Genomic DNA, 27,912 nt, shown 5'->3' with positions numbered 1-27,912 from the left:
CATGGGTCCCCTATACCCAACTCTCCTTATGGGTGCCCCCCCCCCCCCCCAGCTCTCCCCGTGGGTCCCCCCACACCCACACTGTCCTCATGGTCCCCACAACTGGGTCCCGCCGTGGGTCCCCCATACCCAGGTGACCCTGCGGGTGTCCCCCCCACCCCACGCTGTCCCCACGGGTCCCCCCTACCCGGCTCTCCCCGTGTGTCCCCCCCCATCCACGCTACCCCCCCCCCCCACCTCCGCCGGGTGTCCCCAGGGGTCGTGTCTGCGCCCCCCCTCCCCCGCACGGCCCCCGCCGGCGCTGCCCCCTCGGCGGCGGCGGCGGGGGCCGGGCGAGCCCGGGGATTGGGAGCGGGCGTAGGCCTCTCCCTCGGCCCGGCCCCCAGCGCTCGCCGGGCGGGTCGTGAAGGGGAGCGGGGCGGGGGGGGCCGCGCCGCCGCCGCCGCCGCCGCGCCGAGATCAACGCCGGAGCGGGGGGTCGGGCCCCGCCGCCGCCGAGGCCGCCGAGGCCGCCGCCGGGTTCCCGGGGATGGTGGCGGCCGGAGCGGGGCGGCGGCTCCCCGCGCCCTGACCGCCGAGGGGCCGCGGGCGAGGCACCATGAGCGTGCGGCCTCCGCAGGCCCTCGACAGGTAGGTGGGGGGCCGGGGGGGGGCCCGCAGCTCCCCGCGGCCTCGGGGCGGTTGTCAGCCGGGGGAGCGGCGCCGGGGCGGCGGGGAGACCCCCCCCCGCTGCGGCCGGGGGGTCCTCTCTGAAAAAGCAGCGTTTTGGGGTGAAACTCTGAGGTTTGGGGGGGCGTGGGTAGGGCAGGCCGCGGGCCCTCCCGCTCTGGAGGACGAAGGGAGGGAGGGAGGAGGGGGGGGTCACTGCCCCTCACTGCCCCCCCCGCCTGTCCCTCCATCTCCCCGGGGTGCTGCGTCCCGCCGCGATGCTCAGATCAGGCTTATGTGTGTGGGGGGGGTGTTGTGTGTGTGTGTGTGCGTGTGTGCGTGTCCCCTCAAAAAAAAAAAAAACACAAAAAACCACCCCAAAACCAACCCACGTCTGACCGGTGGGAAAATGTGGCCGAAATTAGAAATGGGGAAACACCCAGTTTTGCTCCTGCGCCGTTAAATATCTTCCCCTGGGTGCAGCAGGAGCGTTTTGCCCCAAATAGCCTCAGTTTTAACCTGAATTTCTTCAGGTGGGTTTATGGGGTGGGGGGCACGCCCCTGGGGTGAATGGGGCACCTCACTGCCCTCTCACCCTCCTCAGAGCTCAGTTCTTCGCAGGCAATTAAGCTAATTAACCCCCAGCGGGATGCGTTTGCCTTCTGCCCTGGGAATGGGGGGCAAGCGGCCGGTGAGGGTCCCACTCGTGTCCGTCCCCCCCCCCCCATCTCCGGACAGCGTGGGCCCAGGTGGGCAGCGCCGCCGGCATCTCCCCCGCTCTGCGCGCGGGAAGATGGAGGTCGGTGTGTGTTTGGGAGCTGGAAACGGGCACCTCGCTCCTCACAGCCAGCTCAGACCCTTCGCTGCATCCGTGGGAATAAGCCTCATAAAAAAAAAACATTTGCTTTTGGGGTGACTTGAGGGATGGAGGTGGGTTGTGGCTGCCCCGTCTCGGGGCGAGGAGCTTCCCCGTGTCCCTGGCTGCGACCCCCCCGTGCAGCCGTAGGGATGCGACAGCGTCTGTTCCGACGTGGATCTCGCCCCTTTGTGCCGCCGAGGGTGACTTTCTGCCGAAAACGAGGTTTTCTTCCCGCTCCTCGTGCTCCAGAAGAAGCCGATTCAGGGCGTTGGGGGTGGTTGCGAGGCCGCGTCCGCTGGTCCCTGGCTGATGGCGTTGAAGATGCTCAACGTGAGGTGCCGGCGCATCGGCACCCGCTGCTGCGCCCAGAGGCGGTTTGGTGCGTCCGTTGGTTGGACGGGCGACGTGTTTCCACCTCCTTCACCAACGAGCCCTTCGCGCGGCGTCCTCCCGCTTTGGGGGGAAGATCGGGTGTGCGAGGCAGGGGCTGGCGTGGAGCACAAAACCGCCCCGCCACGCTTTCCCGCTGGGTAACTCTTGATTAGCTGGAGAACTCGGCCACGAGGCCGGCGACAAGGCTCTGCCTCTTCGCAGCCAGCCCCGCCGGCGTAGAAATTAAGGAGCTGCTGAATTTCACACCCATCCTGGGTGGGGAAGCGGCAGGATCGGGTCCTGGCGGCGTGTCGGCGCCGCGTGAGCCTCGCTGCCCGACTTCCCCGCCTCGGGGAGCTGCGGGGCGTCATTACCAGGCTTAAGGCTTCTCTCTGCTCTTTAAATAGCCGCGGTCTCCTCCGCTCATTAAGGTCAGGCGCCTGAAGTGCCCTGGCTGAGCTGGGAGTTGCTCGTCGCTGGGTGGCACGGCTCTTCGGCAACAAAAATCACTTGGAAATAGGTTCATGTGAGGAGTTTTCCCCCCAAAACACCTCAGCAGCCCCCACCCTCCCACCCACCACAGTGGCTTTGAGGTGGGCGCAGGGCTTCTGCCCTCTGATCCCCGCAGCCCATCGATGCGCAGGCAGCCCCCTGGGGGCTCCCAGGAGAGGCAGACCAGTGCAAACCAGTATAGATCTCCTTCCCCCAGTGTTAGGAGATGCAGAAGGAGCCGTGCATCACCGGCGAGCGCCGTCCAGCTGCGGGGACGTGGGTTTAGTCGCCGCTGTCTTAACGTCTTGTATTGCCACGGTTTTAATTGTAGAAGGAGCCCACTGGAGGAAAGCGGTTCGAGAGCTGCGCTGGTGGAAAGAGGCACAATCCTCCCCGCTGTGGGGTGTGCGGCTTTTATTTAGGAGGAAGGTCGGGGAGAAAACATCCCTTCGGGGTAGGTTATTCCGTATCTCGCTCGCTGCTCCAGATCTCGCACCCCAAAAGCGCCGTCAGTGCCGGACAAACCAGCTCTGCCAGTCTGCGTTTTCCAGTGGCACCGTTAATGATTACACTGCCCGCCACGGGGAGAGCTTGGGAGGGATTTGGGGTGGCTCACGGTCTTGCTGCGCGCTCCGGCAGCGTTCCCGGGGAAATCTGGGCCCCGCAGCGGCGCGTGAACCGCGTCGTCCTCGGTGGGGAATTCGCATCCCGGCTCCGCTTTGCCGTCGGACGCCCCCCCCCCCGCGCTCCCATGCCGTGGGTTTTCTTGCAGGCGGGGAGGGAAAGGATGGCACACAGCTTTTAAAAGAAAATTTTGTGGTCGGAAAGGGCTTTCGGTGTGCGGGGTTGCTGCTGATCCGGCCTAACTTAGCTGGTAGCGGTCGTGATGATACTTAACGTTGATGTAGCAGAGCTGTGCAAAGTGCTTTGCAGACATTATCTAATTAAGGCGTAAATACTTGCTCGCCCCTTCCTCACCTCTCGCAGCCCCTCCGTGCTCTTCCCCAGCTCTCGCTGGTCTCTGCCGGGCACAGCGCTCCAGTCTCCGTCTCTTTTCGGGTCTAATCCTGCTCGGGAGCTCCCACAGCCGCCTCGGGGAGCGGAACCGGGGTTGTTTTGGGTCTCCCTTCCCCGGCTGCACCCTCTCAGAGCTGCCGGGGGCTGTTTGGGGAGAGAGTGGTGCCGGAGGACCCCGGCCCAGCGAGCCGGGCAGGCAGCGCGACTGCGAAACCCGACTGATTTTGCGTAACCGACTGGCTGCCCGAAATCACAGCTGTCCCCGCGCTCAGCCTCCGTTCCTCCCCGTGGGGAATTGGCATTGCAAAAATTTGCAGCACACAGACAATTAGAAATGTGGGGAATGGAGTCTGCTGCGCCATTAAACAACCAGGGCTGCTGTGCTCGTCGCGTTAATTTTTTCTTTTTTTTTTTCTCCCCCCCCATTTAATTAAAAGTCTTAATTTAAACAAAGCTTTTGCAGAATCCCCTGTCTGCTGCAACAAAGTTGCTGGAGGAATCCGGGGATTTAAATTCAGTTTGCTGTGGCGCGTACACGGGACTTTGCATCTGATTTGCAAAATGAAATTTGCTACCAGCCGCCTCCTGAGGGCTGAGGCTTTGCTTTGCTTTTCTCCCTTGGAAAAAAAAATGATAAATAAATAGCAGAGAGAGAGAGAGAGAGAAGGAAAAAGCTTTGCTGCATAAACCCCAGATGGATCCGGGATGACTCCAGCCTCGTGGATTCGCGGGCAGCAGCTGCGGGGTGGCTTGGCAGTCGCCCGTAGCCTGCGTGCCGCGGGGACGCGCCGGCTCTCGGCCGGCTGCCGCCTCGCCGCCGGTGTTGCCGAAGCCCCGGCACTGGCAGCACGCTGGCGGGCCCGGCTCTGCTGCCGGGAAGAAGGAGCTGCCTCGCAAACACCCCAGGGTCGGCACGGCGGGGACGGAGGCAGCGGGATCGCGAGCCAACCCCGGCCAGGAGTCCCCGGAGAGCCGCTCTCGCCCCGCGCTTCATCGAGCTCTGACGTCTTCGCCGGCTGGGAGGTGGAAACCTGTTGTGGGAAAAGATGAGAAGAAAACCAGATCTCCTCGGGGACGGGGGGTGTCATCGCAAGCTGCGTCTGCAGGCGGCCAAAAATGTCGAGAAATGATTATATTTTTTGTTTCCCCCCTTCTTTCCTTCATTTGCTCACAACACCCTAGCGAGGTTTAAATCTGCCTCGCCGTGCAAACTGAGACGCAGACGCATAATTACAAGCTTCCCCGATGCGTCACCGTGCGGCAGCCGATGGGTCGGCCACGGAGCAGGAGCAGCGGGCGGCGTTGAGCCTCAACCTCTCCATCCCCAGCGAGGCAGCGAGCGTTCCGCGGGGGGGACGCACACCCCGCTCCCGGAGGCTGCGGCGGGGATGGGGTGGGGGGGATGCGGAGGGACGTCCCCAACGCGCCGCGAGGCTGGAGCCGCTCCAGCGAGAGGAGCGTCGGGGCTGGACGCAGCCCGGCCAACGCGTTTTCCCTCTGCTGTGCGGCGGGGAGGGGGAAGGGGAGGAAGCTGAATCATTTTTATGTTGGGTTTTTGGGTTGGTTTTTGGTTTGTTTTTTTTTTTTTGGAGCTGAAATTCCTTCCTTCCTTCCTGTCCCCAGAATACCAGTATGTGAAACCGTCAGCGGGGCTGTGGCCCGGGGGAGCGGCCGGCAGCGGGGTTTGGCACGGGAGATGCCGGGTAATCCTGGTGCTACCAGCAGCGCAGACCGTAGCGTCAGGCTGCGGTGGAAGCAGTGACTCAATGGCAAGAGGAATCCCACCAAGACACTGATTTTCCCTTTTCAAGTTGTGGCTTTTGCTTGTTTTTTGTTGTTTTGTTTTTTTTTTTTTTTTCTTTTTTCCATACACATTTCTATTTTTTCACAACTTTTCCTGCTGATGGGCCGACGCTGGCCCCGCCTGCCGCCCCGCTCGCTTCAAAAGGCAGCAGGTTTCCAGGCGTGACAGCGCGGGCTCCAACTATTCGCAAAACATTTTCTCTTCCCCGGAGCTGGGATCCACCGTTTGGAGACCTGGGAGGGAAAAAAAAATAAAGCTCCCAGTCTCAGAGAGAGCGTTTTGCAAAGCTCCGGCTGGAGACTGACCCGCTTTGAGGATTTGATCCTATTTCTCCCTTAATCTTTTAATTGTGGCGTTTGCTCTGCGTGGGCTCCCGAGGTGGCAGCGCCTGTGCTGTGCTTTGCTCTTGAGCGTGCGTGATGATTTTATTTTCTTCCTTGTTTTTCCTTTTTTATCTCAGCTGTGCCTCTCGCCGGGATGCCCGGCATGTCCTGCCTTCTCCCATCCTGCCCCCATTGCAGGCAGGCGACGCAGAGCGTCTTGCTCCTCTTGTCGTGTGTTCGTGAAAAGCAAAGAGCTGTGATTTAACTCAAAGTAGCCAAAACCGAGGAAAATAACCTCAGAGCCAAAACCTCTGAGGGCAGCACGTAGGATGTGGCTGCAGGTGCCGGCCTGGAGACTGGCCCCAGCGCTGGGACTGGGTGAGTCAAGGGCGGTTGCGGGATTTGGGCATCGTACAAGGGCTCTGGAGTTACAACTTTTAGGAAAACCAAAGGGTCTTTCAGGGCACCAGAAGGAGCTTCCCCAGCTGGAAACAGGCGTCGGGGTCAGGTCTCCGTCAAGCTGGCAGCGTTTGGTTTAAAATGGCATGTTTTGGCTCTCTGTAAGTCAATTAGGAAGGAGCTTATGCAAAGCCGAATTAAACTACTCTTTTAGACAGCGATAAGCCAGCGCTGGCCTGGCTCCTTCGGGCGGGATGGAGACGGGCTCCTGCTGTGGGCGCGGGGCTGGCATGTCCCTGCGTGGTGCTGGTGTCGGCCTGGTGGCTCCTGGCCGGGCTGTGGGCTCAGCTGCGCGTGGTCCTGGCCTCATCAGGCACCGGGGTGCTTCCCCTAATGAAGAGGCTTAATGACTGTCCCGCTGTGCAGCAGCACCTTAAGTCCTGGCATCCGGGGTGGTGCGGAAAGAGGAGCCGATCCTTCCTTGGCCTGGATAAGCGGCGGGTCTGACCTGCCCCGAGAGCACCCTGCGCCCGGCTGCCGGGTAATCCCGCGGGGTTAATCCTGCACCTACCCTTCGCCTGCCAGCAGTGCCACTCCCCATCCTGGATTGCCTCTGAAACAGCGGGGGGACCAGTCCCACCCCTCCCCCCAGCTCCTGGGGAAGCCGTTGGGATGCTTCGGCCGTGTCCCCGCTTCCGCAGCCCCCACCAAGGCTGCGCCCAGGCTCCTTCGCGCCGAGGTCCTGGTTTATCCCCCGCTTTAGCGAGCGAGGGTTGTAATCGAGTAAATTAGAGGCTGCGGCGTAACGGTTGTGAGGTCAGGTCTGGATGAGGATTGTCCAGGCGACCTTCAGCGAGGTGTTTCCTAATATTCATCTCCCGGAGCGCAGGAAGGAGCCAGGGACTTGTTGCGCCTCAAGAACAGGCCCCAGCAGCGACGCTGTCGGGTTTACGCTGCTGCGGGCTCTGACTTTGCGTCCCCGTGGGGTGGTTTTGGGGGGGACCCTCTTGCTCGATGCCTCCCGGTTGCGCTGAGGAAGGCACAAAACCAGGAGGAGGATTTGCACCGAGAAAGGAGAATCCTGCCCCGAGCCCGGCGGGCGCTGTGAGGCCGTGCCGGGCGCAGGGGGGGTGTTTTTGGGTCCCGCCACCCTCCCCGAGGGGTGTCAGCGCGCTGTCACCCTGCCGTCAGTCACACCTCTGCCTCTTGATCTGTTTGTCTTTCCCCGCCTCCCCGCGCCGCTGTCTTCCGGGTGTCCCTTGGGCCACCTCACACCGCCACCACCCCGGCAGCCGAGCGGGCAGCAAGAGGCAGCCTCACCTGCCCAGGTAAGCGGGGTCGGCGACGGGGCTGCGTGTGCTCTCATCCTGCACCCCCACTTCATCGCAGCCTTCGGGGGCTGAGGCAGAGACCGGCTGCTTTTCCCACCGGGAACACCTTCATTTTCTCGCTCTTCCTGTTGCTTTCTGACCCCTCCGGCCCTGCCCCGACGGGGGAGAGCTGTGGCTGGTTTGGGGAGGAGGAGGAGGAGAGACAGGACAGCGGAGCTGCGCTTTCATCCCTGGGATGGCGTGAGATCGTGGAGGGACACGGGGAAGGGGAGGCAGCGCTCCGGGGCCCTTGTTTTGTGGATGGAGCTGGGTTTGGAGGCAGAATCAGGCCCCTGAGGAGGGGGAGAGGCTGGGGGCTGCTCTGGCATGCCGTTCCCTCTGGCCACAGCTCGTGGGTCTCCTGCCCACCCACCAAGCCTGCTGGCACGGTCTTGTTCACGCAGCATTCGCAGGGGTAGCGGCCCAGCCTGGACTTCTCCAGACCCCCGTTAGCTGGAGAATAAACATCGGGGCTCAAAAAAGCCACGTAGACGAGCCCCCAGCTTCCAGCACGGCAGCGAGGGGATGAGCTGTGCCCCAGAAAGCCCCATGTGCCCATCCAGCATCCAGAGCCCTGCTGGAGGACTAGCCAGGCTCAGCGAAAGGGCAGGACTGTAAAGTAACTGTCCGTTGTCTGTCTGTCTGTCCGTCTCTCACCCATCCTTCGCTGCTTCGTGTCTCTCCTTCCATCAGCCCCGCTGCAGCCTGGCAAAGACCCGCCACCGAGCTCCGTCCTGCCTGCGCTGCATGATGCATCTTGCCCTGAGCCCCGCTCCCCCCCCGCCAGCAAACGCGAGACCCTGGGGGTCCTGGCACCGAGCGGGGGCTCTTTTGGGGCTCTCCCTGGAGCCCTGTGGTGCCGAAGGGAGAGGAGCCTGTTCCCGGGGCGGTTTGGGGACAGGCAGCTGGAGGGACGGGCAGCGCTCGCCCGTGCTGGCTGCGTCACCTTCCAGCTCCGTGCCTTTGTTTTTCCCGAGCGTGGCTGGAGAATGGCTTTGTCCAGCTGTCCCCGGTCCCACTGAGGCTGGAGGGTGGCTCCGTCCAGCCATCCCCCTCCCTGAGCTCTCCTCCTCCTCCTCCTCCGCAGGTTAAGCAGCCTGTCTTCCCTGGGTGATTCGTCTTCAGAGCGGAGGTCTCCCGGGCACCACCGCCAGCCCTCCGACTCCTCCGAAACCACCGGTAAGTTTTCCTGCCTCCTCCTCTGCTTCTCTCGCACCCGAGGACTTGATTTCGCACCCTGTCCCCACCAGGAGCTTGGGGGCACGTTGCCGCCTGCCTCAGTCCTTTCAGCGCCCGCGGGGACACAGCTCCTGTGCCCCTTGGCAGCACCCAAAGTCACCCGGCTGAGGCTGCGGGGGGAGGGCAGGACCCGGCAAAGCAGCCGGGGATGATCCAGCGGCCGGGAGCTCTCCCCACCCTGCCCGTGCTCGCCGGGGCACCCTGTTTTCAGGAGAAAGGGTCCGAGCAGGGACGTCGCACGAGGGTGAGGAGGAATGAGCCGTGCCCTTGGGTCGCTGACTCCAGCGGCTCTGCACCAGGCTCTGCCCACAACCCCTGAAACCGAGAGCGGCGGGGGGGGGGGGTCCCCACAAGCCAAGCCTGCGCCCCAGGCTCGGAGCCTCACTGGTTCTCCCTCCTCTTCCTCCCCAGGTCTGGTCCAGCGCTGCGTCATCATCCAGAAGGACCAGCATGGCTTTGGCTTCACCGTCAGCGGCGACCGCGTCGTCCTGGTGCAGTCGGTGCGGCCAGGTGAGAGGGGCCGGCGCTGGCAGCAGGCGGGGTGAGGGCAGGGGGGGGCAGGAGATGCCTCGGGGCTCCCCTCACCTACCCAAAGCTTCATCCCCTGTGAGAAAACCTGGGAGAAAGGGGTTTTCCTTCCTAAGCGTTGCCAGCTCGGGGTCTTGCTACGGCATCAGCCACGATGGACAGGACACAATTGCTGGGGGGGGAAGGCAGGTGGTTTTGGGGAAAGTGTTTTGGGGAAGCTCCCCAAAACTGCTGCGTTCTCCCCGCTCCTTGTACAGCCCGGGGAGCTGCTGACGGTGGGTGGGTGGGGAATTCCCTTTTGTAGCCCTGGGTAAACACAGACTCAGCAGCTCAGTGCTCTTGGCGCTGTGCTGCCGGAGACGCTGCCGGTTTTGCTGTATAATGACTTTGCGGGGTGGCAGGGCTTGGAGCAGCAATTTAAATAGACAATGAGCTGCTTATTTTACAGCGGATGTTCCCACCTCCTCCCCCTTCCCCCCCCCCCCTCCCTCTAGCCCAAAAGCCAGGAAAAATGAGAATATAGGAAAGGGAAAATGCTGCAAGTTTCAAGGGCAGGTTAGCGCTGGAGTGCCTCTCTCCTGCAACGGGAGCTGTGTGGGGAGCCCCCCGCATCAGCCCCCTCGCCCTGGGGGGTGTCCCCAGGTGCAGGACAGCCCGGAGCCTTGTCCCCCCTCTCCCCGCTCACTTCATTTGCCAATAACGAGACCGTTAAAGCCGAAAGAATCCCAACAATCCGATGTACTTTCCACTCTCGGCGCTCGCTGCCGTGTCCCAGGCCCTTGGCTTGGAGTTGAACCTAATGGAAACATTTTCCTCTTGGTTTTGGCTTTAGGAAAAGCGAATTTTTCGTGTATCCCAACCTCAGCTTTGTTAAAGAGCAGGAGGGGGGGAGGAGGCAGAGCAGTGCTGCTCTTCCTGGGCCCCGCTCCTGCCTTTGGATCCAGGCACCTGGTGGCTCTCTAGATGTGTCGGAGCCAACCCGGGCGGTGGGGTAAGAGGTTGGGGCCCCTTCTCCCACCCTGAGACGGATGGAAAAGGCTGAGGCCTGGCTGGGTGAGCAGAGGAGGGCTTGGCTGGGTGAGCTCTGAGCTGAATGTGTGCTGGGGGTTGTGCATAAAGCCCCCAAGGTTGGTCACCGGCCTTGTCCCCCGCGGGAAATATGTGCCTGGGGGTTCCCGTGTCCCCACCCTGACAGGAATGTGCCGGGATGATCTGGGAGCGTTGGGAGCGGAGCCCCTGGCTCCATCTGTCTCCCCTCCGTCCCTCCTGACTGTGTCTCTCCTCCCTGTGTCACAGGGGGGGCGGCCATGAGAGCCGGGGTGCAGGAGGGGGATCGCATAGTCAAGGTGAGTCCCCCCGGCTGTCGCCTCCGCCGCTTCTCTGCGTGTGGGGCCGTGCACCCCGCCCCCCCCCCGCCAGCTTCTCTGACCCCCTCTCTCCTCTCCCAGGTGAACGGCACGATGGTGACCAACAGCTCTCACCTCGAAGTGGTGAAGTTAATCAAGTGTGAGTACGGCCGGGGAGCTGCGGTGGCTCCTTCTGGCCCCGGGTGGCCGGCAGCCCCGGTGCCCACTGGCCGGCCGCTCTGCCCGGGCTGCTGGGGGTGAAGAGGGGAGAGGAGCACATTTCCATCGGGCTATTGGGGAGATTGGTGGCAGCCAGCCCCCACCTCTTGCACCCCCAGGGTGACGCTTTGCCCCGTGGCAGGGTCCTAAAAAGACAAATCAGCGTTTACAGCTTTGGTCATGAGCCTTGCAGCACAGAGAGAGGCACCTCAGCCCGGGAGGCCACAGCATCCCACCCAAGGGCAGGTCTTGATTCTTGGGGGGAAAGGTGGGAAAATTTGTCTCGATCCTTCCAGTGAGTGTTTGCAGGGTGGGCCAGGGGAGCACCCGCCACGGCAGAGGTGGCCTCGCTGCTGACAGGGCCAGGGACGTGCCCACCCCGCTGCCGCGATGCCCATCGGGTGGGTTAGGTCGAGAGAGTGAATAACGTGAGTCCTTCTCACCCTTTCCCACTCCCAAATTTTTCCAGCCGGTGCCTACGTCGCTCTGACCCTCCTGGGCTCTCCCCCTCCCTCGGTGGGGCTCTCTGGTTCTCAGCAAGACGTGAGCACGGCGGGGGCTCCCCGCATCACCCCCGCCTGCCCCCCGCCGCCTCCCCCGCCGCCGCTCCCCCCGCCGCAGCGCATCACCGACCCCAAGCCCTTGCAGGTAGCAAATAATGACGGGGCGCTCCCCCGCCGTGTTGTCCACGCTGCTGCCCGGCGCGGTGGGCAGGAAGAAGGCAAAACTCAACCCGTCTCTTTGCCTCCATCCGAAATTGCAGGACCCTGAAGTCCAGAAGCACGCGACGCAGATTCTCCGCAACATGCTGCGGCAGGAGGAGGCAGAGTTACAGGTATGGCAGCAGCACGGCTCTTTTTTATTGTGGAGCCGCAGGGGAGCAGCTCTCAGTGCTGCCCTTGCACAGCACACAGCGACGAGCGCACGCTTCAGCCCGTCGGCCCGCTCAGCCCCGTTTCCTCGTGGGCCAGCAGGGAGAGGGGAGGGATGTGACCCCTGGGCTCGGCACTGGGGAGGCCGCCCCTCGATGAGTGGGTTCAGTTTTGGGCCCCTCACTCCAAAAAGGCCATTGAATGACTCGAGCTTGTCCAGAGAAGGGCAACGGAGCTGGTGCAGGGTCTGGAGCACAGGTCTGATGGGGAGCGGCTGAGGGACCTGGGGGGGTTTAGTGTGGAGAAGAGGAGGCTGAGGGGAGACCTCCTGGCCCTCTGCAACTCCCTGAAAGGAGGGTGCAGAGAGGGGGGAGGAGTCTCTTGAGCCAAGGACCCAGCGGCAGGCCAAGAGGGAATGGCCTCAAGCTGCGCCAGGGCAGGGTCAGACTGGCTCTTCGGAAGGATTTCTTTGCAGAAGGGGTTGTTGGGCGTTGGAATGGGCTGCCCAGGGCAGGGGGGGAGTCCCCATCCCTGGAGGGGTTGAAGAGTCGGGTTGACCCAGCGCTGAGGGATCTGGTGGAGTTGGGAACGGTCAGGGTGAGGTTCATGGTTGCACTGGAGGAACTTCAAGGGATTTTCCAACCTTGATGGTTCTGGGATTCTGTGACGGGGTCAGGGCTGGTGTCAGTGTCCTCTCTCATCTCTCCGCTCAGCGCTTCTACGAGGCGTACAGCCGAAACCCTGCCAGCGCCGTGGAGGAACAGATCGAGGGAGCACGCCGGCGGGTCAGCCAGCTGCAGCTCAAAATCCTCCAGGAAACTGGTGGCTCCATGGTATGTGAAATTAGTGGGGTTACCTCCAGTTCAGGGTGTCTGTCATCCCTCCCAGCTCCCTCCGAGCCTGGGGAGACCCTCCCGAGGTGGCGGGGACAGCGGTGGAGACATCCCTGGTTTCCAAAAGCCGCCATGGCTGGCCCGTCCCTGGCCCTGTGTCCAGGTGTCCCCGTATGCCGGGGAACGTCCCCCCAGTCCAACACAGCTCCTCACGTTGCAGGATTCGGGGCGGCTGTGCAGCGACTCCGGCTTGGCCGGGTTCAGGGTGGTGGAAGGTGAGTTGTGCCGGTGATTCCGAACGTCCCCACGGCTCCATCTCCTGAACACACGGCTCAGTGTCTCCTCTGCTCCCAGGACGCCTCTCCCTGGACTCGCAGGACGGTGACAGTGGGTTGGAGTCTGGGCCGGAGCGATTCCCCTCCGTGAGCGAGGTGAGAGCGGGGTTACCCCCGTGGGGAGCCCACCCCAACTTCTGCTGGGTCCTGGGAGTGGGGGGGAACGCCCAGACAGACAGGTCTGTGCCTCCTTGGGGGTCGAGGACCTGCCTTTGCCATCAGTTATTTGTTTGTCATCGGAACAAACCGAATTCCTTGCAGTGTGCCCTCAGCTCTGAATTTCTTGGGCTTGTAATGCTTAGTTTGTCGTAACCGCCCCCCAAATGAAGGGTACCCCGAAGTTTTTGGCTTGTGGTCCAAATCTAAAAGTTTTTCTGAGGGCACTGGAGGGTTTTTGTGATTTCCAAGTTCCCTGGGCCCGTCTCCCTTTATGGTCTCTGACCTGGAAACTGCTCTCGAGGCGGCCCCGGGTGCCGGTGCCGGGTGGGCGAGCGGCAGCGCACGGCGTGGAGCCTGGCCACCGCCGCCTGCCCCTGAGGCCTGCGCTGCCGTCCCGAGCAGAGCTCCCTGAACCGCAACTCCGTCCTCTCCGACCACGGCCTGGACAGCCCGCGCACCTCCCCGGTCATCAGCGCCCGCCTCTTCCAGCACCATCGCCGCCAAGGCTCCGACACCCCCTTCCCCCCCGCTGCCGAGCAGGTGGGCTGGGGCCGGCTGGGGGGTCCCGCTGCACCCCCCGGGCATTGGGTGGGTGCTGGGCCCCGTCAGAGGTGGTCTGAGCCTCCCTCAGGAGCTGGCGGGGTGGGAAAAGGTGTGTCCCCCCAACCCAGAGCCGAGCGCCTGGCTCCGAACTGTCCCCTCTCCCTGGCAGGGGTTGGACCGGACAGGACGACCCCTCATCATTGGGCCGGAGGAGGATTATGACCCGGGTTATTTCAATAATGAGGTAACGGCGTCCAAAATATTCTTGGCTTTTGTCCCTCCTGAGGGGACAGGGCTGTCCCCCTCCCACCCATGGTCATGGCATTTAGAAAAATCCTGGGGACATCCAGGGACAGGCTGGTCTGTGGTGAGGAAAGGGCTGTGGGAGCCGGGGGTTTAGCCCGGTGCTGAGCCATGGGCTGGGCCTGATCCAGAGGAGTGAATTCCTTTCCTTCCTAACTTGTACCAGCACCGGTGTGGCCAGCAGGGACAGGGAAGGGATGTGACCCCTGGGCTCGGCACTGGGGAGGCCGCCCCTCGATGAGTGGGTTCAGTTTTGGGCCCCTCACTCCAAAAAGGCCATTGAATGACTCGAGCGTGTCCAGAGAAGGGCAACGGAGCTGGTGCAGGGTCTGGAGCACAGGTCTGATGGGGAGCGGCTGAGGGACCTGGGGGGGTTTAGTGTGGAGAAGAGGAGGCTGAGGGGAGACCTCCTGGCCCTCTGCAACTCCCTGAAAGGAGGGTGCAGAGAGGGGGGAGGAGTCTCTTGAGCCAAGGACCCAGCAGCAGGCCAAGAGGGAATGGCCTCAAGCTGCGCCAGGGCAGGGTCAGACTGGCTCTTCGGAAGGATTTCTTTGCAGAAGGGGTTGTTGGGCGTTGGGATGGGCTGCCCAGGGCAGGGGGGGAGTCCCCATCCCTGGAGGGGTTGAAGAGTCGGGTTGACCCAGCGCTGAGGGATCTGGTGGAGTTGGGAACGGTCAGGGTGAGGTTCGTGGTTGTACTGGAGGAGCTTCAGGGGCTTTTCCAACCCAGATGATTCTGGGATTCTGTAACTGGCTCTTTCTTCTCTGGTCCCTTCTCTGCGCAGTGTGACTCCCTCTTCCAGGACCTGGGCAAGCTGAAATCCCGGCCGGCGCATCTGGGCGTTTTCCTGCGCTACATCTTCTCCCAGGCAGACCCCAGCCCCCTGGTAAGGGCCCCGCCACTGTCGCTGCTGGGAGGGGGACACACACGGGGCAGTGTGTTTGGCACCGTCCCCTCCTCCAGCTGAGCGCAGGGTGGTGCTGCTTTGCTGAACCCGTCCTCAAAGCTCTGCCCGAGGCTCAGGCAGCTGCCTGCACTCTGGCTGCCTGCTGCAGGCAGCTGCCAGCCGGTGGTTTCCCCAGCTGTGCGTGCACGTGAGAGGGAAACACAGCGTAGGGTTACACTTCCTCCCCTTCCTCCCAGGCGTGGCACGGTGGGGTGCTGCCCTCCCCAGACCCCAGTGATCATTTCCTGTTTCATGGCCGTCCGGGCGCCACTTTCCCGAGCCTTTTCCCCTCCCTGCTCCAAAACCTTCCTCCTCCTTCACTGCCCACCTCCGCTCTCCCCTCCTTGCAGCTCTTCTACTTATGCACGGACGTTTGCCAGCAGACGACGGCCAAGGATTCCCGGGTCTTGGGGAAGGACATCTGGAACATCTTCTTGGACAGGAACGCGGTGAGGGCAGGAGGGCAGGACAGGGGATCAGCGCTGGGCGTCGCGTCCCTCACACGGGGGTATTTTTAATGGTGTTTTTGCCGCTGACATTGCTTTTGTTGCTGCTGGTTTCTCCGCATCAGTGCAAGCGGTTGCGTAAGGCCTGTACCCACCCCTTGCACAACTGCAGCTGCCCCGCTGCCTGGAAGCTCGGCGCAGGCAGGAGAGGAGACTCCTGGCAGCGAGGACGGGGCTCCAGGCGCTCCCGTTAGTGCTCCCGGGGGCCCAGAGTCCCCCTCGGAGGGAAGCGGGGTCCCGTTGCGCTGCTCCGCAGGGGGTTGCGTGTTGGGTGCTGGGTGCTTGGTGTAGGAGATCCCCAGCTCTGGCCTCTCTGGCTGCAGAAACTGCCACTGGGCGATGGTGCAGGAGCACGGGGCACCCTCTCCACGCTGCTTTGAGTGCGGCTCTGGCGTGTGCACCGTGTCCCCAGCTCCGTCCAGCCCTGCTCGCTGCACGGGGAACGTGGACCTGTGCTGAGCTGCTCTTGTACCAGCACTAGCGTGGCCAGCAGGGACAGGGGAGGGATGTGACCCCTGGGCTCGGCACTGGGGAGGCCGCCCCTCAATGAGTGGGTTCAGTTTTGGGCCCCTCACTCCAAAAAGGCCATTGAATGACTCGAGCGTGTCCAGAGAAGGGCAACGGAGCTGGTGCAGGGTCTGGAGCACAGGTCTGATGGGGAGCGGCTGAGGGACCTGGGGGGGTTTAGTGTGGAGAAGAGGAGGCTGAGGGGAGACCTCCTGGCCCTCTGCAACTCCCTGAAAGGAGGGTGCAGAGAGGGGGGAGGAGTCTCTTGAGCCAAGGAGCCAGCGGCAGGCCAAGAGGGAATGGCCTCAAGCTGCGCCAGGGCAGGGTCAGACTGGCTCTTAGGAAGGATTTCTTTGCAGAAGGGGTTGTTGGGCGTTGGAATGGGCTGCCCAGGGCAGGGGGGGAGTCCCCATCCCTGGAGGGGTTGAAGAGTCGGGTTGAGCCAGCGCTGAGGGATCTGGTGGAGTCGGGAACGGTCAGGGTGAGGTTCATGGTGGGACTGGAGGAGCTTCAAGGGCTTTTCCAAGCGAGAGGATTCTGTGATTCTGTTCTGCCTTCCCTCCCCAGCCTCTCCGAGTGAAAGTGTCTGAGCAGCTCCTGGCTGAGATCGGTGAGTGAGGAGCTCCCAGGTCATGTGCCGTGGGCCAGGGCCCGTCCCCGCCGTCTGCACAGCCGGCGCCTTCGCCCTGACCAAGGGGCTGTTCATGAGGATGCCAAAGCAGGATCCCAAAGGACTTCTGCAGGACTCTGCCTGTTGCCCTCATAGTGAGGACGGGACGAGGTCTGGGACTGGAGCTCCTGAGCTCTTCCCCAGCTCAGTCCCAGGGGTCTTGTTGTGGGTGGGTGTCTGTGTAAAATGGGAGACAGGTTGTCCCAGCTCTGCCCCAGGGCCTGGGGCTGCCAGAAGATCCCCTGGGCCCTCCCTTGCATTCTGAGCATGGGTGGTGACACCGATTCTCCTCTCCTGTCCCCAGAGACTCGCCTGCGGAATGGGGACGATGTCCGAGCCGCCCTCTTTGAAGCTCAGGAGATGGTGATGCCTGAAATCCAGGAGCAGATCCAGGACTACAGGTAACGCAGCTGCCTGCGTGTCCTTCAGAGCTCGGCGGGCTCCTGCCTCTCTCGTGGCCCTGACCCTCATCTTCCGCAGAACAAAGCGCACGATGGGCCTGGGGAGTCTGTACGGGGAGAACGACCTCTTGGACCTGGATGGGGACCCCCAGAAGGAGCGGCAAGTGGCCGAGAAGCAGCTGGCCCAGCTGGGCGACATCCTGTGAGTGCCAGGCTGCCGCGGAGGCTCCCTGCCCTGCACGTGGGGAAGTGCCTCTCTGCCTGGATTTGGGGCGAGGAGGTGGGGAAGGGGATCGGGCACAGGCTTAGCTCTGCTCCTTGATCCTGCTTGATCCACACATTTGCCACGAGGTGGGAAGGAGAGTTTGGAGCTGGCGCGGGGTGCAGTGAGGAGCAGGGGGCACGGTGGGATGGAGGGCTCGGGGCTGAGAGCTGAGTAGAGAAGCCTGCTCCAAACAAACTCTTTTATCCCTCCCCATTTCTCTCTCCAGGTCAAAATATGAAGAGGACAGGAGGTGAGTGGCCCCGGGGCGCAGCGGGAGAGCGCCCAGATGCGACTGCCTTACAGTTGCTAGCTGAGGAGGCAAAAGGAGAGGGGTGGCAGGAGCATCCCCTTCCCATGCTGGCCTCCAGCACCCCCTCCTCGTGCCAGGCATACCCCCGTGGGCTCTCAGGCTGGCCCTGGGGAAGGGGGAGCACTTACCCTGGGGTCCTGGTGCGCTGGGTGCAGCCCCCTGCCAGCCCCAGCTCGCCCTCTTCAGCTGCTTCTTGCCTTCCCTCCCGTCTCACTTTTGCCCTGCAGCCCAACCTGGGCATCCTCTCCTGCCTGGGGAGGGAGACCCTCTCCCCGCAGAGCCCCACAGGACCTCCTGGCCTCGCCCATTGTCTCCCCTGGCCTGGGGTCAGATCTCCAGCCCCACGCTCTCCTCTCTTCCAGCTCCCCCATGGCCTTTGCCCTCAGCACGTATATGAACCACACAGGCATCCGCAGCCGGGAGCCCCGGGCGGCCGGCACCAGCGAGAAGGCCCAGTCCCTCCCGGACAGGGACAAGTGGCTGCCCTTCTTCCCCAAGACCAAGAAGGTGGGTGACTTGCTGGCAGCTGCTTCTCTGCCCCAGGACCAGTTTCTTGCTGCTGGATCTTTGGAGGCCACTCCAGAGAACCCCATCTCCCCCCCCCCATGCCTGGGAGAGCCACTTAGCGCCAGGGCAGAGCCAGATCCCGGCCCCATCCCTTCCTCGCGGCGTTCAGCCAGCGCAGAGGAGGTTGGGGACACCCTCGGGGCCTGCGTGGTGACATGTGTTTTTATCGGTGCTCCTCCCGCGTGTCCCAGCAGAGCAGCAGCACGAAGAAGGACAAGGATGCCATGGAAGACAAGAAGCGCAACCCTATCCTCAAGTACATTGGGAAGCCCAAAATCTCCTCCCAGAGCAGTGAGTATCGGGACCTTCTGGGGTGCTGTACCCCCCCTGCCTCCCCGCTGCCTGGAGGAGATCTGCAGCCCGGGGCTGTTGGGTGGCCCCTGGCACCCGTGGGGCTCCCGTTCACCCGGTAGCAGACACTTTTTGTCAGCCACGCTCCGTTCTCCTCCAGCTGCTCCTTGGAAACGTGTTGTCTCAACCGTCCATGCTCCCACGTGGCTTTGAGGGGAGTGGGAAGGGAACAGAGCTGAGCTCTTCCCCCAGATTTATCTTATATACCCGATCCTGCAGGTTTACAGGCTGCTGGCTGTGTTCTAAAAGCGCCACAGCCCCTGAGGGGGCTGAGAGCAAGTGTGTACACGTGTGTGTGTGTATGTACACGTGTGTGTACACGTGTGTGCGCATGTTCCTCTTCCTCCCCTTCTGCTTTGAGTTCTCATGCCATTAGCTCACACGTTCCCTCTTTGCCTCCTTCGTTGCCGAACTGCAGGATTGATTTGACATCTCATTTTTGTTTTTCCTTTCAGCATTTCATGTCCCTTTGTCCCCTGTTGAAGGTAAAAGGCCTTTTCTTTCGTTTGCCATTCACCTCATACGCTTAGTTTTATTTTGTCCCCCCCAAAACTACCCCAGCGTTGTTACAGCGGGTGTTGGGGTGGGCTCGGCCGGGTTCTGTGGGCTCCAGGAGGAGGGTTGGCCACGGTGGCCATTCCCACCCAGCGCTGGGGCATCCCGGGTGCCCGCTCAGCTCCTTTTCCCGGAGGAAGCTGGCGCCCGGCCGCGGGGGAAGCCCCTTGGTGAGCGGTCGCGATGCCGCCTGCGCCTTCGCCTCCGCAGCCCGAGCTGGGCGGCGCAGCCCGGTCTCACGGGGGTTGTTTCTTTGCTTTGGCCCCAGCAGTCAAACCCGGCAATGTGAGGAACATCATCCAGCACTTTGAGAACAACCAGCATTACGAGAGCCAGGAGCCCGGCACCCAGCGCCTCTCCACTGGCAGCTTCCCCGAGGACCTGCTGGAGTCAGACGGGTAGGGCAGGGGGATGCCTGGGGGGGGGGGGGTGTGTGCAGTGCCTGTTTTTGGGGCTCCCACCGCAGTTTTAGTGGGTTTCACAGAATCATTCAGGTTGGAAAAGCCCCTCGGGATCATCGAGTCCAACCCTCAGCCCGACTCTACAAAGCTCTCCCCTACCCCACATCCCCCCACAGCTCATCCAAACGGCCCTTAAACACACCCAGGGGTGGGGACTCCACCCCCTCCCTGGGCAGCCTATTCCACTCTCTGACCACTCTTTCTGGGAAACATTTTTCCCTCCTGTCCAGCCTGACCCTCCCCTGTTGCAGTTTCAAGCCGTTCCCTCTCGTTCTGTCACTAATTCCCTGGGAGCAGAGACCAGCACCAACCTCTCCACAACGTCCTTTCAGGGAGCTGCAGAGAGTGATGAGGTCTCCCCTCCCCTTCTCCTCCTCACACTGAACATCCCAGCTCCTTCGATCGCTCCTCACAGGATTTATTCTCCAGGCCCTTCCCCAGCTCGTTGCCCTCCTCTGCCCTCGCTCCAGCCCCTCGAGATCTCTCTCGGATTGAGGTGCCCAAAACTGGACACAACACTCCAGGTGTGGCCTCACCAGTGCAGAGCACAGGGGGACTGTCACCTCCCTGCATCTGCTGGCCACACTATTTCTAATCCAAGCCAGGATGCCGTGGGCTTTCTTGGCCACTGCTGGCTCACGTTCAGCTGCTTGTCAATGTTGTTTGTGTGCGTGGGGGTGTCGCTGCCTGTCCCACCAGCCTCAGCCTGTTCTCGGTGTTGTCTCCCCGCTGCAGTTCCCGCGCCGAGGTCAAGCTGGGCCGCTCGGAGAGCTTGAAAGGCCGGGAGGAGATGAAGAAATCCCGGAAAGCAGAAAACGTGCCTCGGTCCCGTAGTGATGTGGACATGGACGCCGCAGCCGAGGCCACGAGACTTCACCAGTCGGCATCATCCTCCGCTTCCAGCCTCTCCACGAGGTGGGAGACACCGTCCGAGCCCTGGGCAGGGAGGATTTGGGTTCCCCCAGGCGTGTTTGGCTTTGAAGGGGAGCTGGGATGGCCGGGGGGGGGGTCTGAAAGCTGAACCCCTTGAGCTGAGACGCTGTCTCTTGGGAAAGGTTTTGCTAAGCCTGTGGGTCAAGCCCCTCAGAGCTGGGTGGTCCCGGCCCCGCAGCGCCCAGCAGAGCCGACGTTTGCCGGGGGAAAACAGAGAGAATTGGGCTTTAATCCCCGTTTGTGCCCCAAACCCCTCTCGCAGCCGACCCACGTCTGGAGGGGCTTACAGAAACGCTGCTGGGTGCTGCCCCGTGGGGTGGAGCGATGGGAGGAGGGAGGGGCTGGGACATGAGGACACCAGGGTGACTCTCCCATCCCTCCCCAGGTCGCTGGAAAATCCCACACCCCCGTACACGCCGAAGATGGGACGCAGGTGAGTGGCCCAGCCGCCGTCTCTGCCGTCTCTACCGCGCCGCCCCGAGCCGGCCGGGTCCCTGGGGCCAGTTTTCCTTCAGAGCAGGGTCACTGTAGGGGTGTGCTGGGGCTGTGCCCCCGCTTTGGGGGTCAGAGGAGCTCCATCTGTGCCTTCCTAGCTTTGCCTTCCCCGTAAGCGAGCCTTGACAGAGCACAAGGGGAGGCAATGCCCAGGGCTGCCCCGGGAGGGAGTCCCCTGTTAGTTCTCCATCCTCCTGGGGCGAGGGGGCACCTCTGTTCCCTTGTGTCTCACGCAGGAGCTTAAAGGACCTATATAGATGTCTGCTGGGGGACCTAGTCTTTTAGCTCGAGAGTCAGAGGCTTGTACTTCTTGTGCTGAAGGCCCCGGGTTCAAGCCGAAATAGGGCCCAGGTAGATATTGGCTGTACTGGGAGCGCTGCGGGGTGGGCTGGCTGGATGCGGGTGGCTGCAGGGGACTCCCACCGCCACCTTTCACCCTCCCAGGAGCATCGAGTCGCCCAGCCTGGGTTTCGGCGTGGATCCCTTCCTGCCTCATCTCCTGGAGGACGAGCAGGGCCAGCTCTCCGACCTGGAGCCCGAGCTGGACTCCCAAAACTGGCAGCACACGGTCAGCCGGGAGCTGGTGGCCAACCTGCCGCAGAAGGAGATCGACCGGCAAGAGGTGATCAACGGTAAGGAGGAGGAAGAGGAGGAGGAGGAGCACGGCGCACCCCCGCGACACCACGGGGCCCCCCCAGCAGCACGCCCCGGCGCCGCGGGGCTCCCCCGGGCGCTTCTCCACCCCCGTGCCTTTCGCACAGAGCTCTTTGCCACCGAAGGGTCTCACCTCCGCATCCTCCGAGTCCTCGACCTCCTCTTCTACCAGCGGATGAAGAAGGAGAGTCTGCTGGCCCGGGAAGAGCTGGCGCTCCTCTTCCCCAACCTCCCTGACCTGATAGAAATCCACAGTAAGCCTCTTCCCGCTCGGATCCTGCTCTTCCCTGCACATACCCCGCTGTGCTGGGAGCAGAGGGTGGCCCACGCGGCCCGCGGTTGCCCAGGGGCTCCTGCCTGGTCACCCCCCACTCAGACCAGCCCTGCTAACACCATCGTACTGCTCCGGCCTCTCCTTTCCCTTCTCCTGGGAGCAATCCTGGGGGGTTTTTCCACACTCTGCCCATGTCCGGGACCAGCCCTCGGCGTAGCACGCTTTCAGGACACGCTTTTGGTGTCCCCCTCCTTGACACGCTGCAGCCGCCACGAAGCCCGTTCAGCTCTTGGCCCCTCCTGCCTGCACCCGTGCCGGAGCTGGCAGGGACCCTCTGGGGCAGGCAGCTCAGCGGGGGCTCGTGCGGATGAGTGGTGGGTGGCCCCCACACCCCGTTCACATCAGTCCTGTCTGTCCCTCACATCCTCATTCAGATTCTCTCTCCGAATCCATGAAGAAGCTCCGGGAAGAAGGACCAATCATCAAAGAAATTGGGGATCTCATGCTCTCTCGGGTAAGGGGGGGACAGGGGTGGTAGAGCCCCCGGGGACATCTTAGTGGGTGTGGGAGGGTGTCATCTTTAAGGGGGGGTGGAGGTGACCCCACTGTGGCTGCGCTCGGAGCAGACGAGCTCAGGGAGACTCGGGGCCAAGCCCGGGGGGTGCCTGAGTGTGGTTCTCCCCTGCACCCCCCGCCCAGTTTGACGGCCTGGCCAAAGAGGAAATCCAGCAGGTCGCTGCTGACTTCTGCTCGTACCAATCCATCGCCCTAGAGCTGATCAAAACCAAGCAGCGCAAGGAGACCCGTTTCCAGATCTTCATGCAGGTTTGTCCCTCTCCTGGGCGCTTCCTCGCGCCGCTGATCCCCCCACCCTCAAATCCCACCTCGGGGCTTTCACCCTCTTCCCTCTAGGAAGCAGAAAGCAATCCCCAGTGCCGGCGCCTGCAGCTCAAGGATTTGATCATCTCTGAAATGCAGCGCCTGACCAAGTACCCGCTGCTGCTGGAGAACATCATCAAGCACACCGAGGGTAGGGGCTGGGTGGGGGGCACCAGGGGGGCTGCGTGCTCCCGTCTCCAGCATGTCCTTCAGCTGGTGGGAGGCTCTCTGGTGCCATCCAGAGCAAAACCCCAGGATGGGGGGGGACGTGCTGCATTTCCAGCAGAAAGAGCCAGGCCAGGGGGGGCCTGTACCAGCACTGGCGTGGCCAGCAGGGACAGGGGAGGGATCTGAGCCCTGGGCTCGGCACTGGGGAGGCCGCCCCTCAATGAGTGGGTTCAGTTTTGGGCCCCTCACTCCAAAAAGGCCATTGAATGACTCGAGCGTGTCCAGAGAAGGGCAACGGAGCTGGTGCAGGGTCTGGAGCACAGGTCTGATGGGGAGCGGCTGAGGGACCTGGGGGGGTTTAGTGTGGAGAAGAGGAGGCTGAGGGGAGACCTCCTGGCCCTCTGCAACTCCCTGAAAGGAGGGTGCAGAGAGGGGGGAGGAGTCTCTTGAGCCAAGGAGCCAGCGGCAGGCCAAGAGGGAATGGCCTCAAGCTGCGCCAGGGCAGGGTCAGACTGGCTCTTCGGAAGGATTTCTTTGCAGAAGGGGTTGTTGGGCGTTGGAATGGGCTGCCCAGGGCAGGGGGGGAGTCCCCATCCCTGGAGGGGTTGAAGAGTCGGGTTGAGCCAGCGCTGAGGGATCTGGTGGAGTTGGGAACGGTCAGGGTGAGGTTCATGGTTGGGCTGGAGGAGCTTCAGGGGCTTTTCCAACCCAGATGATTCTGGGATTCTGTCCTGGGGGTGGGAAAATCTCCCTCTTGCCATCGGGGAGCTCTGCACTGGCAGTGTTTTGCGCCCGGGAGCAGCTGGGAGCCTGGTGCAGCGGGATGGGGGACAGCCCGTCCTCCTGACACGCTCTCGCCTCTCGGCCGTGCCAGCGGGCACCTCGGAGCACGACAAGCTGTGCCGAGCCCGGGACCAGTGCCGGGACATCCTCAAGTACGTGAACGAGGCGGTGAAACGAGCAGAGAACCGGCACCGGCTGGAGGGCTACCAGAAACGCCTGGATGCCACCTCGCTGGAGAGGACCAGCAACCCGCTGGCTGCTGAGTTCAAGGTAGCCCCAGGTCCCGGGCAGTGGTGGGGGGGGTCTAGCGGGGGTCTCCCCAGCCCACGCTCAGCACCGCCCTCGTCTTCCCACAGAGCCTGGACCTCACCTCCCGGCGCATGATCCACGAAGGGCCACTCACCTGGCGCGTTGGCAAGGACAAGACTGTGGGTACGGACCTTCCCCAGCGCCTGGTACTGGGAGCTCTGGGAGACCTCCCCCTGCCTCCTCAGCGTCCCCCAGGACACGGGTGTTTTACCCCCAGCCCCAGTGGCGTTACAAGGACCCTCTTAGCCCTTCTTTGCTGCATCCCCTGAGCCATTTTCCCTCCTGGCTGCAAGGTGGGAGCTTGTGAGCGCATCCCTGGCTGAGCCTCTGCTCTCTGTCCCTTCTCCCACCCCAGACCTGCACGTGCTGCTCCTCGAGGATCTCTTGGTGCTGCTGCAGAAGCAGGATGAGAAACTGGTGCTCAAGTGCCACAGCAAAACGGCGCTGGGCTCTTCGGACAACAAACAGACCTTCAGCCCCGTCCTCAAGCTCAACTCAGTGCTCATCCGCTCCGTGGCCACAGGTGGGGAAAAAAAAAGGGGCAAAGCCGCGGGGGCTGGCAGCGTCCTGCGGCTCCAGCCGGGTCCTGCCGCGGCCGTGCTGGTGCTGGCAGGTCGGGTTAAACCCCTGGGCCGTGCTCTTGCCCTTCCTCATCGCTCTTGGTCGCCCCACGCGCAGATAAACGAGCCCTCTTCATCATCTGCACGTCGGAGTTGGGCCCCCAGATCTACGAGCTGGTGGCGCTGACGTCCTCCGAGAAAAACACGTAAGGCTGAGCGGGACGGGTGTGGGCAGCGATGGGCAGCGCCTGCGTGGGGTGGGGGCTTCTTGGGGGGGCAGCAGCCCACCCCACTTGCCCCCCCAGGGAGGTAACAGGGGGGCTCTGGGCTGGGCAGGTGGATGGAGCTGCTGGAGGAGGCGGTGCAGAGTGCCACGAGGAATGCCACCTTCCCCCCCAAGCGCCGGACGCCGGAGCCCACCCGCGCAGCACCCTCCGGGTGAGCCTTGCTGGGAGCTGGGGCCACAGCCCAGTCCTGTACTGGTGGGCACTGGGGGACGAGGCCAGCTGGCTCTCTATGGAGGGCAGTTGGACTGGGGACAAGGGTCTAGCCCAGTCCCATACTGGTGGGCACTGGGGGACGAGGCCAGCTGGCTCTCTCCAGAGGGCAGCTGGACTGGGGACAAGGGTCTAGCCCAGTCCCATACTGGTGGGCACTGGGGGACGAGGCCAGCTGGCTCTCTCCGGAGGGCAGTTGGACTGGGGACAAGGGTCTAGCCCAGTCCCATACTGGTGGGCACTGGGGGACGAGGCCAGCTGGCTCTCTCCGGAGGGCAGTTGGACTGGGGACAAGGGTCTAGCCCAGTCCCATACTGGTGGGCACTGGGGGACGAGGCCAGCTGGCTCTCTCCGGAGGGCAGTTGGACTGGGGACAAGGGTCTAGCCCAGTCCTGTACTGGTGGGCACTGGGGGACGAGGCCAGCTGGCTCTGTCCGAAGGGCAGTTGGACTGGGGACAAGGGTCCTCCCTGGTCCCTGGGGACTGGGGGTGGGTGCCAGGGATCCTGACACCTTGTTTGGGGGCTCATGCCCTTCCCTGTCCCCGCAGCCTGGTGTTACCGGACCCCGACGTCTCCCCGCTCCTGTCCCGAGGCGCCAGCTCGGGCGCAGAGGCAGAGGCAGAGGATTGCTCCTCAGGTAACCCCCCCCCACCCCTGCCTGCCGCTCGCTGCCTGCACCTTGCCCGTCTTTCAGGCTGGCTCTGAGCTCTCCCCCTTCCCCCCGCAGCGGACGACAATCCCACCGCGCTCCTGGGCGGGGAGAAGCCCCCGGCGCTGCTGGAGGAACCGGGGAGCAGCGAGGTGGAGGAAGGGGAGGAAGAGCTGCCTGCACCCCCCTTGCCCGACGAGGAGGCAGCTGCCCCCCCTCTCCCGGCCGAGCGACCGGGGCCCCCCACGCGCCTGCTGCTGCTCCCGGAGCCCGTCGGCACGGAGGGGCTGGCCGAGGCGGCGCTGGAGGATGGTGAGTGCGGCGGGGGGCTCCGGCAGAGACACCCCCCCCACCCCACCCCACCCCAGCCTCTCCCACGGGGAGCAAAATCCCCAAACCGCCTTTTTTCACCCCATCCCAGTGGAGAACCTCCGGCTCCTGATCCTGCGGAGGCTCCTGCCGTGCCGGGACGCGGAGCCCGAGGACGATCTGACGCCGACGCCATCGGTCGTCGCGGGAAGCGGCCTGGCCTGGGGCTCGGGGCTCCCCAGCCGTGATTCCCCCTCTCGGGGGGTGCTGGCAGAGCCCCCCGGGACCGCCGAGGACACGGAGCCCCGGCCGCAGCAGGAGGAGACGGACGAGCCACGTGCGGCTCCTGAGGAGCCAAGCGGCTACAAAGTCGTCCGGAAAGGTAGAGGGGTGACAGCGGGGGGGCCTCGGGCGGGCAGGGAGGGGGGCAGGCACCGGGGACCCCTCTTCTCCCCCCGACCTGCCCTTTGCTGGGATTTGGGGTCTCGCTTCATGTTTGTCTGCGTCTGGATTGGAGCTGGGGGCTTGTAGGGGGGGCTGAGGGATGCGGGTGACCCCCCTTCTGTCTGCTGTGTGCACCCCACGGGTCTGGGGGCTCTGGTGGGTGCTGGTGATGGGTGCTGGTATTGGGGTGCTGGTGGCAGAGCGCTGTTGAGTGGTGGGTGCTGGTGGATGCTGGTATTGGGGTGCTGCTGATGGGTGCTGTTATTGGCATGCTGGCAGCAGAATGCTGTTGGGTGCTTGTGATGGGTGCTGGTATTGGGGTGCTGGTGGCGGGTGCTGGTGGATGCTGGTATTGGGGTGCTGGTGGATGCTGGTATTGGGGTGCTGGTGGCAGAATGCTGTTGAGTGCTGGTGGTGGGTGCTGGTGGGTGCTGGTGGTGGGTGCCGGTGGCGGGGCCTGCTCACCCCTTCCCTCTCCCTCCCCCCTCTCTTTTCGGGGTGCACAGCCCAGGCGGAGGGTGCTAAGGAGGCCACGCCCTCGCCAGGCAGCAGCCAATCAGAAACTGAGCTGCAGGAAGGAGGCGGAGCTAATGTAGATGGTAAAGAGACCCTCCCCCCCCCCATCCCCTCCCCAGAGCTCGCAGGGTGCCCCCATGTCTCCCCCCAGGTTCCCACTCGGGGGCTGCCCCACGTCCCTTGAGGGGAGCCGCGTCCTCCGAGGGGACGTGTGGCCCTGCCCGGGGGGACGGTGTCACTTGGGAGCGGGATCCTGCCCGCGAAGGGACACAACCCGCCGTCCCCTGCGTGGCAAGGGAGGTGGGGGGGGCAGGAACTTGGGCAACAAACCCCCCCTGCGGGGGCCACCAACACCCACCCGAGCGGGTCCCTGCCACGCTAACGCTGCTCATCCCTTCTTCAGGCAACTATTTCTACGTCAGCATGCCAGCGGGGCCCCCCGCCACAGCCCCCACGCTGCCCCCCAGCCCCCCGCGGGGCTCCCCCCAGGAAGCACCCGCCCGTCCCAGCCCCGCCGAGGGGTCCCCGGACCCCCCAGCTCCCCTCCGCGACGTGGACCTCATCTTCCGCACCATCGAGCAGCTGACGCTGAAGCTCAACAGGCTGAAAGTGAGCCCCAAACTGGGGAAAACTGGGGAGGGCGGGGAGGGGGGGTTCCTCTCAGCGTGTCGTGGAGGGGGGGGGGTCCCCCAAACTTGCACCTACCCCTCTGACCCAGCACCCTTTCTCCCGGGCCCCCTCCAGGCTGTGGAAGCGGCGCACCGGGAGCTGCTGCGGTCGCTGGGGCGCAGCTTCTCGGCCGACACCACCCCCCTGGGGGGCTCAGCCCCGGAGACGGACCAGTGGTCCCAGCAGCCCCCCAGCCCCGAGGGTGACAGTCCCTTGGCCCGCGCCCTCCGGACCCTGCAGGGCCCTGTCACCAACGCCCCAGGTGAGACCCACCCCCCCCGCAGTGCTTCCCCCTCCCCTTCCCCATCCCCCAACATCCCCTCACCCCCCTTCTCCCCATTTTTTCCAGGCTCCAGAGCCCCCCTCGCCGAGGACCCCGCTCGCGACACCGGCCTTTAGCCGCAGTGGGGAGGGGGGGGCTCCCCCCCCTAGAATCTCTCAAAGCTGGGGAGCTGCCCAACAGCCCCCCCGTGCCCCCCACCCCATTCTGGCAGCCGCAGGAGCCCCCCCCTGCCCCAAAACTACCGGGGGGGGCTTCGGCTGGAAGGAGGGAGCACAATCTGGCAGGGCCG

The 27,912-nt window shown here is 63.6% G+C and overlaps 1 protein-coding gene across 9 annotated transcripts; it reads left to right on the top strand.

The window, feature by feature from the left end:
• Nucleotides 1-427: 427 nt before the first annotated feature.
• On the top strand, nucleotides 428-27,898 carry ARHGEF11 (Rho guanine nucleotide exchange factor 11). 9 transcript variants are annotated; one of them, XM_074852917.1, is made up of 41 exons: nucleotides 428-630; nucleotides 8,372-8,463; nucleotides 8,935-9,033; nucleotides 10,348-10,397; nucleotides 10,500-10,557; nucleotides 11,086-11,264; nucleotides 11,380-11,451; nucleotides 12,202-12,321; nucleotides 12,542-12,596; nucleotides 12,676-12,752; nucleotides 13,218-13,355; nucleotides 13,528-13,602; nucleotides 14,446-14,547; nucleotides 14,958-15,056; nucleotides 16,188-16,230; nucleotides 16,595-16,691; nucleotides 16,771-16,893; nucleotides 17,183-17,206; nucleotides 17,629-17,773; nucleotides 18,028-18,124; nucleotides 18,640-18,669; nucleotides 19,011-19,137; nucleotides 19,936-20,115; nucleotides 20,519-20,566; nucleotides 21,073-21,260; nucleotides 21,390-21,536; nucleotides 21,991-22,070; nucleotides 22,256-22,381; nucleotides 22,469-22,586; nucleotides 23,478-23,656; nucleotides 23,743-23,818; nucleotides 24,051-24,218; nucleotides 24,374-24,461; nucleotides 24,592-24,693; nucleotides 25,302-25,390; nucleotides 25,481-25,714; nucleotides 25,824-26,093; nucleotides 26,662-26,754; nucleotides 27,075-27,280; nucleotides 27,416-27,602; nucleotides 27,690-27,898. In XM_074852917.1, the coding sequence occupies exons 1-41, from the start codon at nucleotides 599-601 to the stop codon at nucleotides 27,737-27,739; spliced, it is 4,563 nt and encodes a 1,520-aa protein (XP_074709018.1). In that variant the 5' UTR covers nucleotides 428-598; the 3' UTR covers nucleotides 27,740-27,898. The 9 variants fall into 9 exon arrangements, with proteins under 9 accessions (XP_074709018.1, XP_074709016.1, XP_074709017.1 ...); XM_074852915.1 differs by having other exon boundaries at nucleotides 19,008-19,137; XM_074852916.1 differs by having other exon boundaries at nucleotides 18,025-18,124.
• The last annotated feature ends 14 nt before the right edge of the window (nucleotides 27,899-27,912 follow it).

The sequence above is a fragment of the Strix uralensis genome, chromosome 32, assembly GCF_047716275.1.
Source record: "Strix uralensis isolate ZFMK-TIS-50842 chromosome 32, bStrUra1, whole genome shotgun sequence".
NCBI classification, from domain to species: Eukaryota; Metazoa; Chordata; class Aves; order Strigiformes; family Strigidae; genus Strix; species Strix uralensis.
The sequence above is the reverse complement of the archived record's forward strand: the minus strand, read 5'-3'. Positions and strand labels throughout refer to the sequence as shown.

Excerpts from the sequence above, each read along its gene's own strand:
- ARHGEF11 (XM_074852913.1), top strand. The coding sequence starts at position 599 with ATGAGCGTGCGGCCTCCGCAGGCCCTCGACAG. Across the intron at positions 8,464-8,934 it reads CGACTCCTCCGAAACCACCG|GTCTGGTCCAGCGCTGCGTC; the intron begins GTAAGTTTTCCT and ends CTTCCTCCCCAG. Across the intron at positions 22,587-23,477 it reads CATCATCAAGCACACCGAGG|CGGGCACCTCGGAGCACGAC; the intron begins GTAGGGGCTGGG and ends CGGCCGTGCCAG.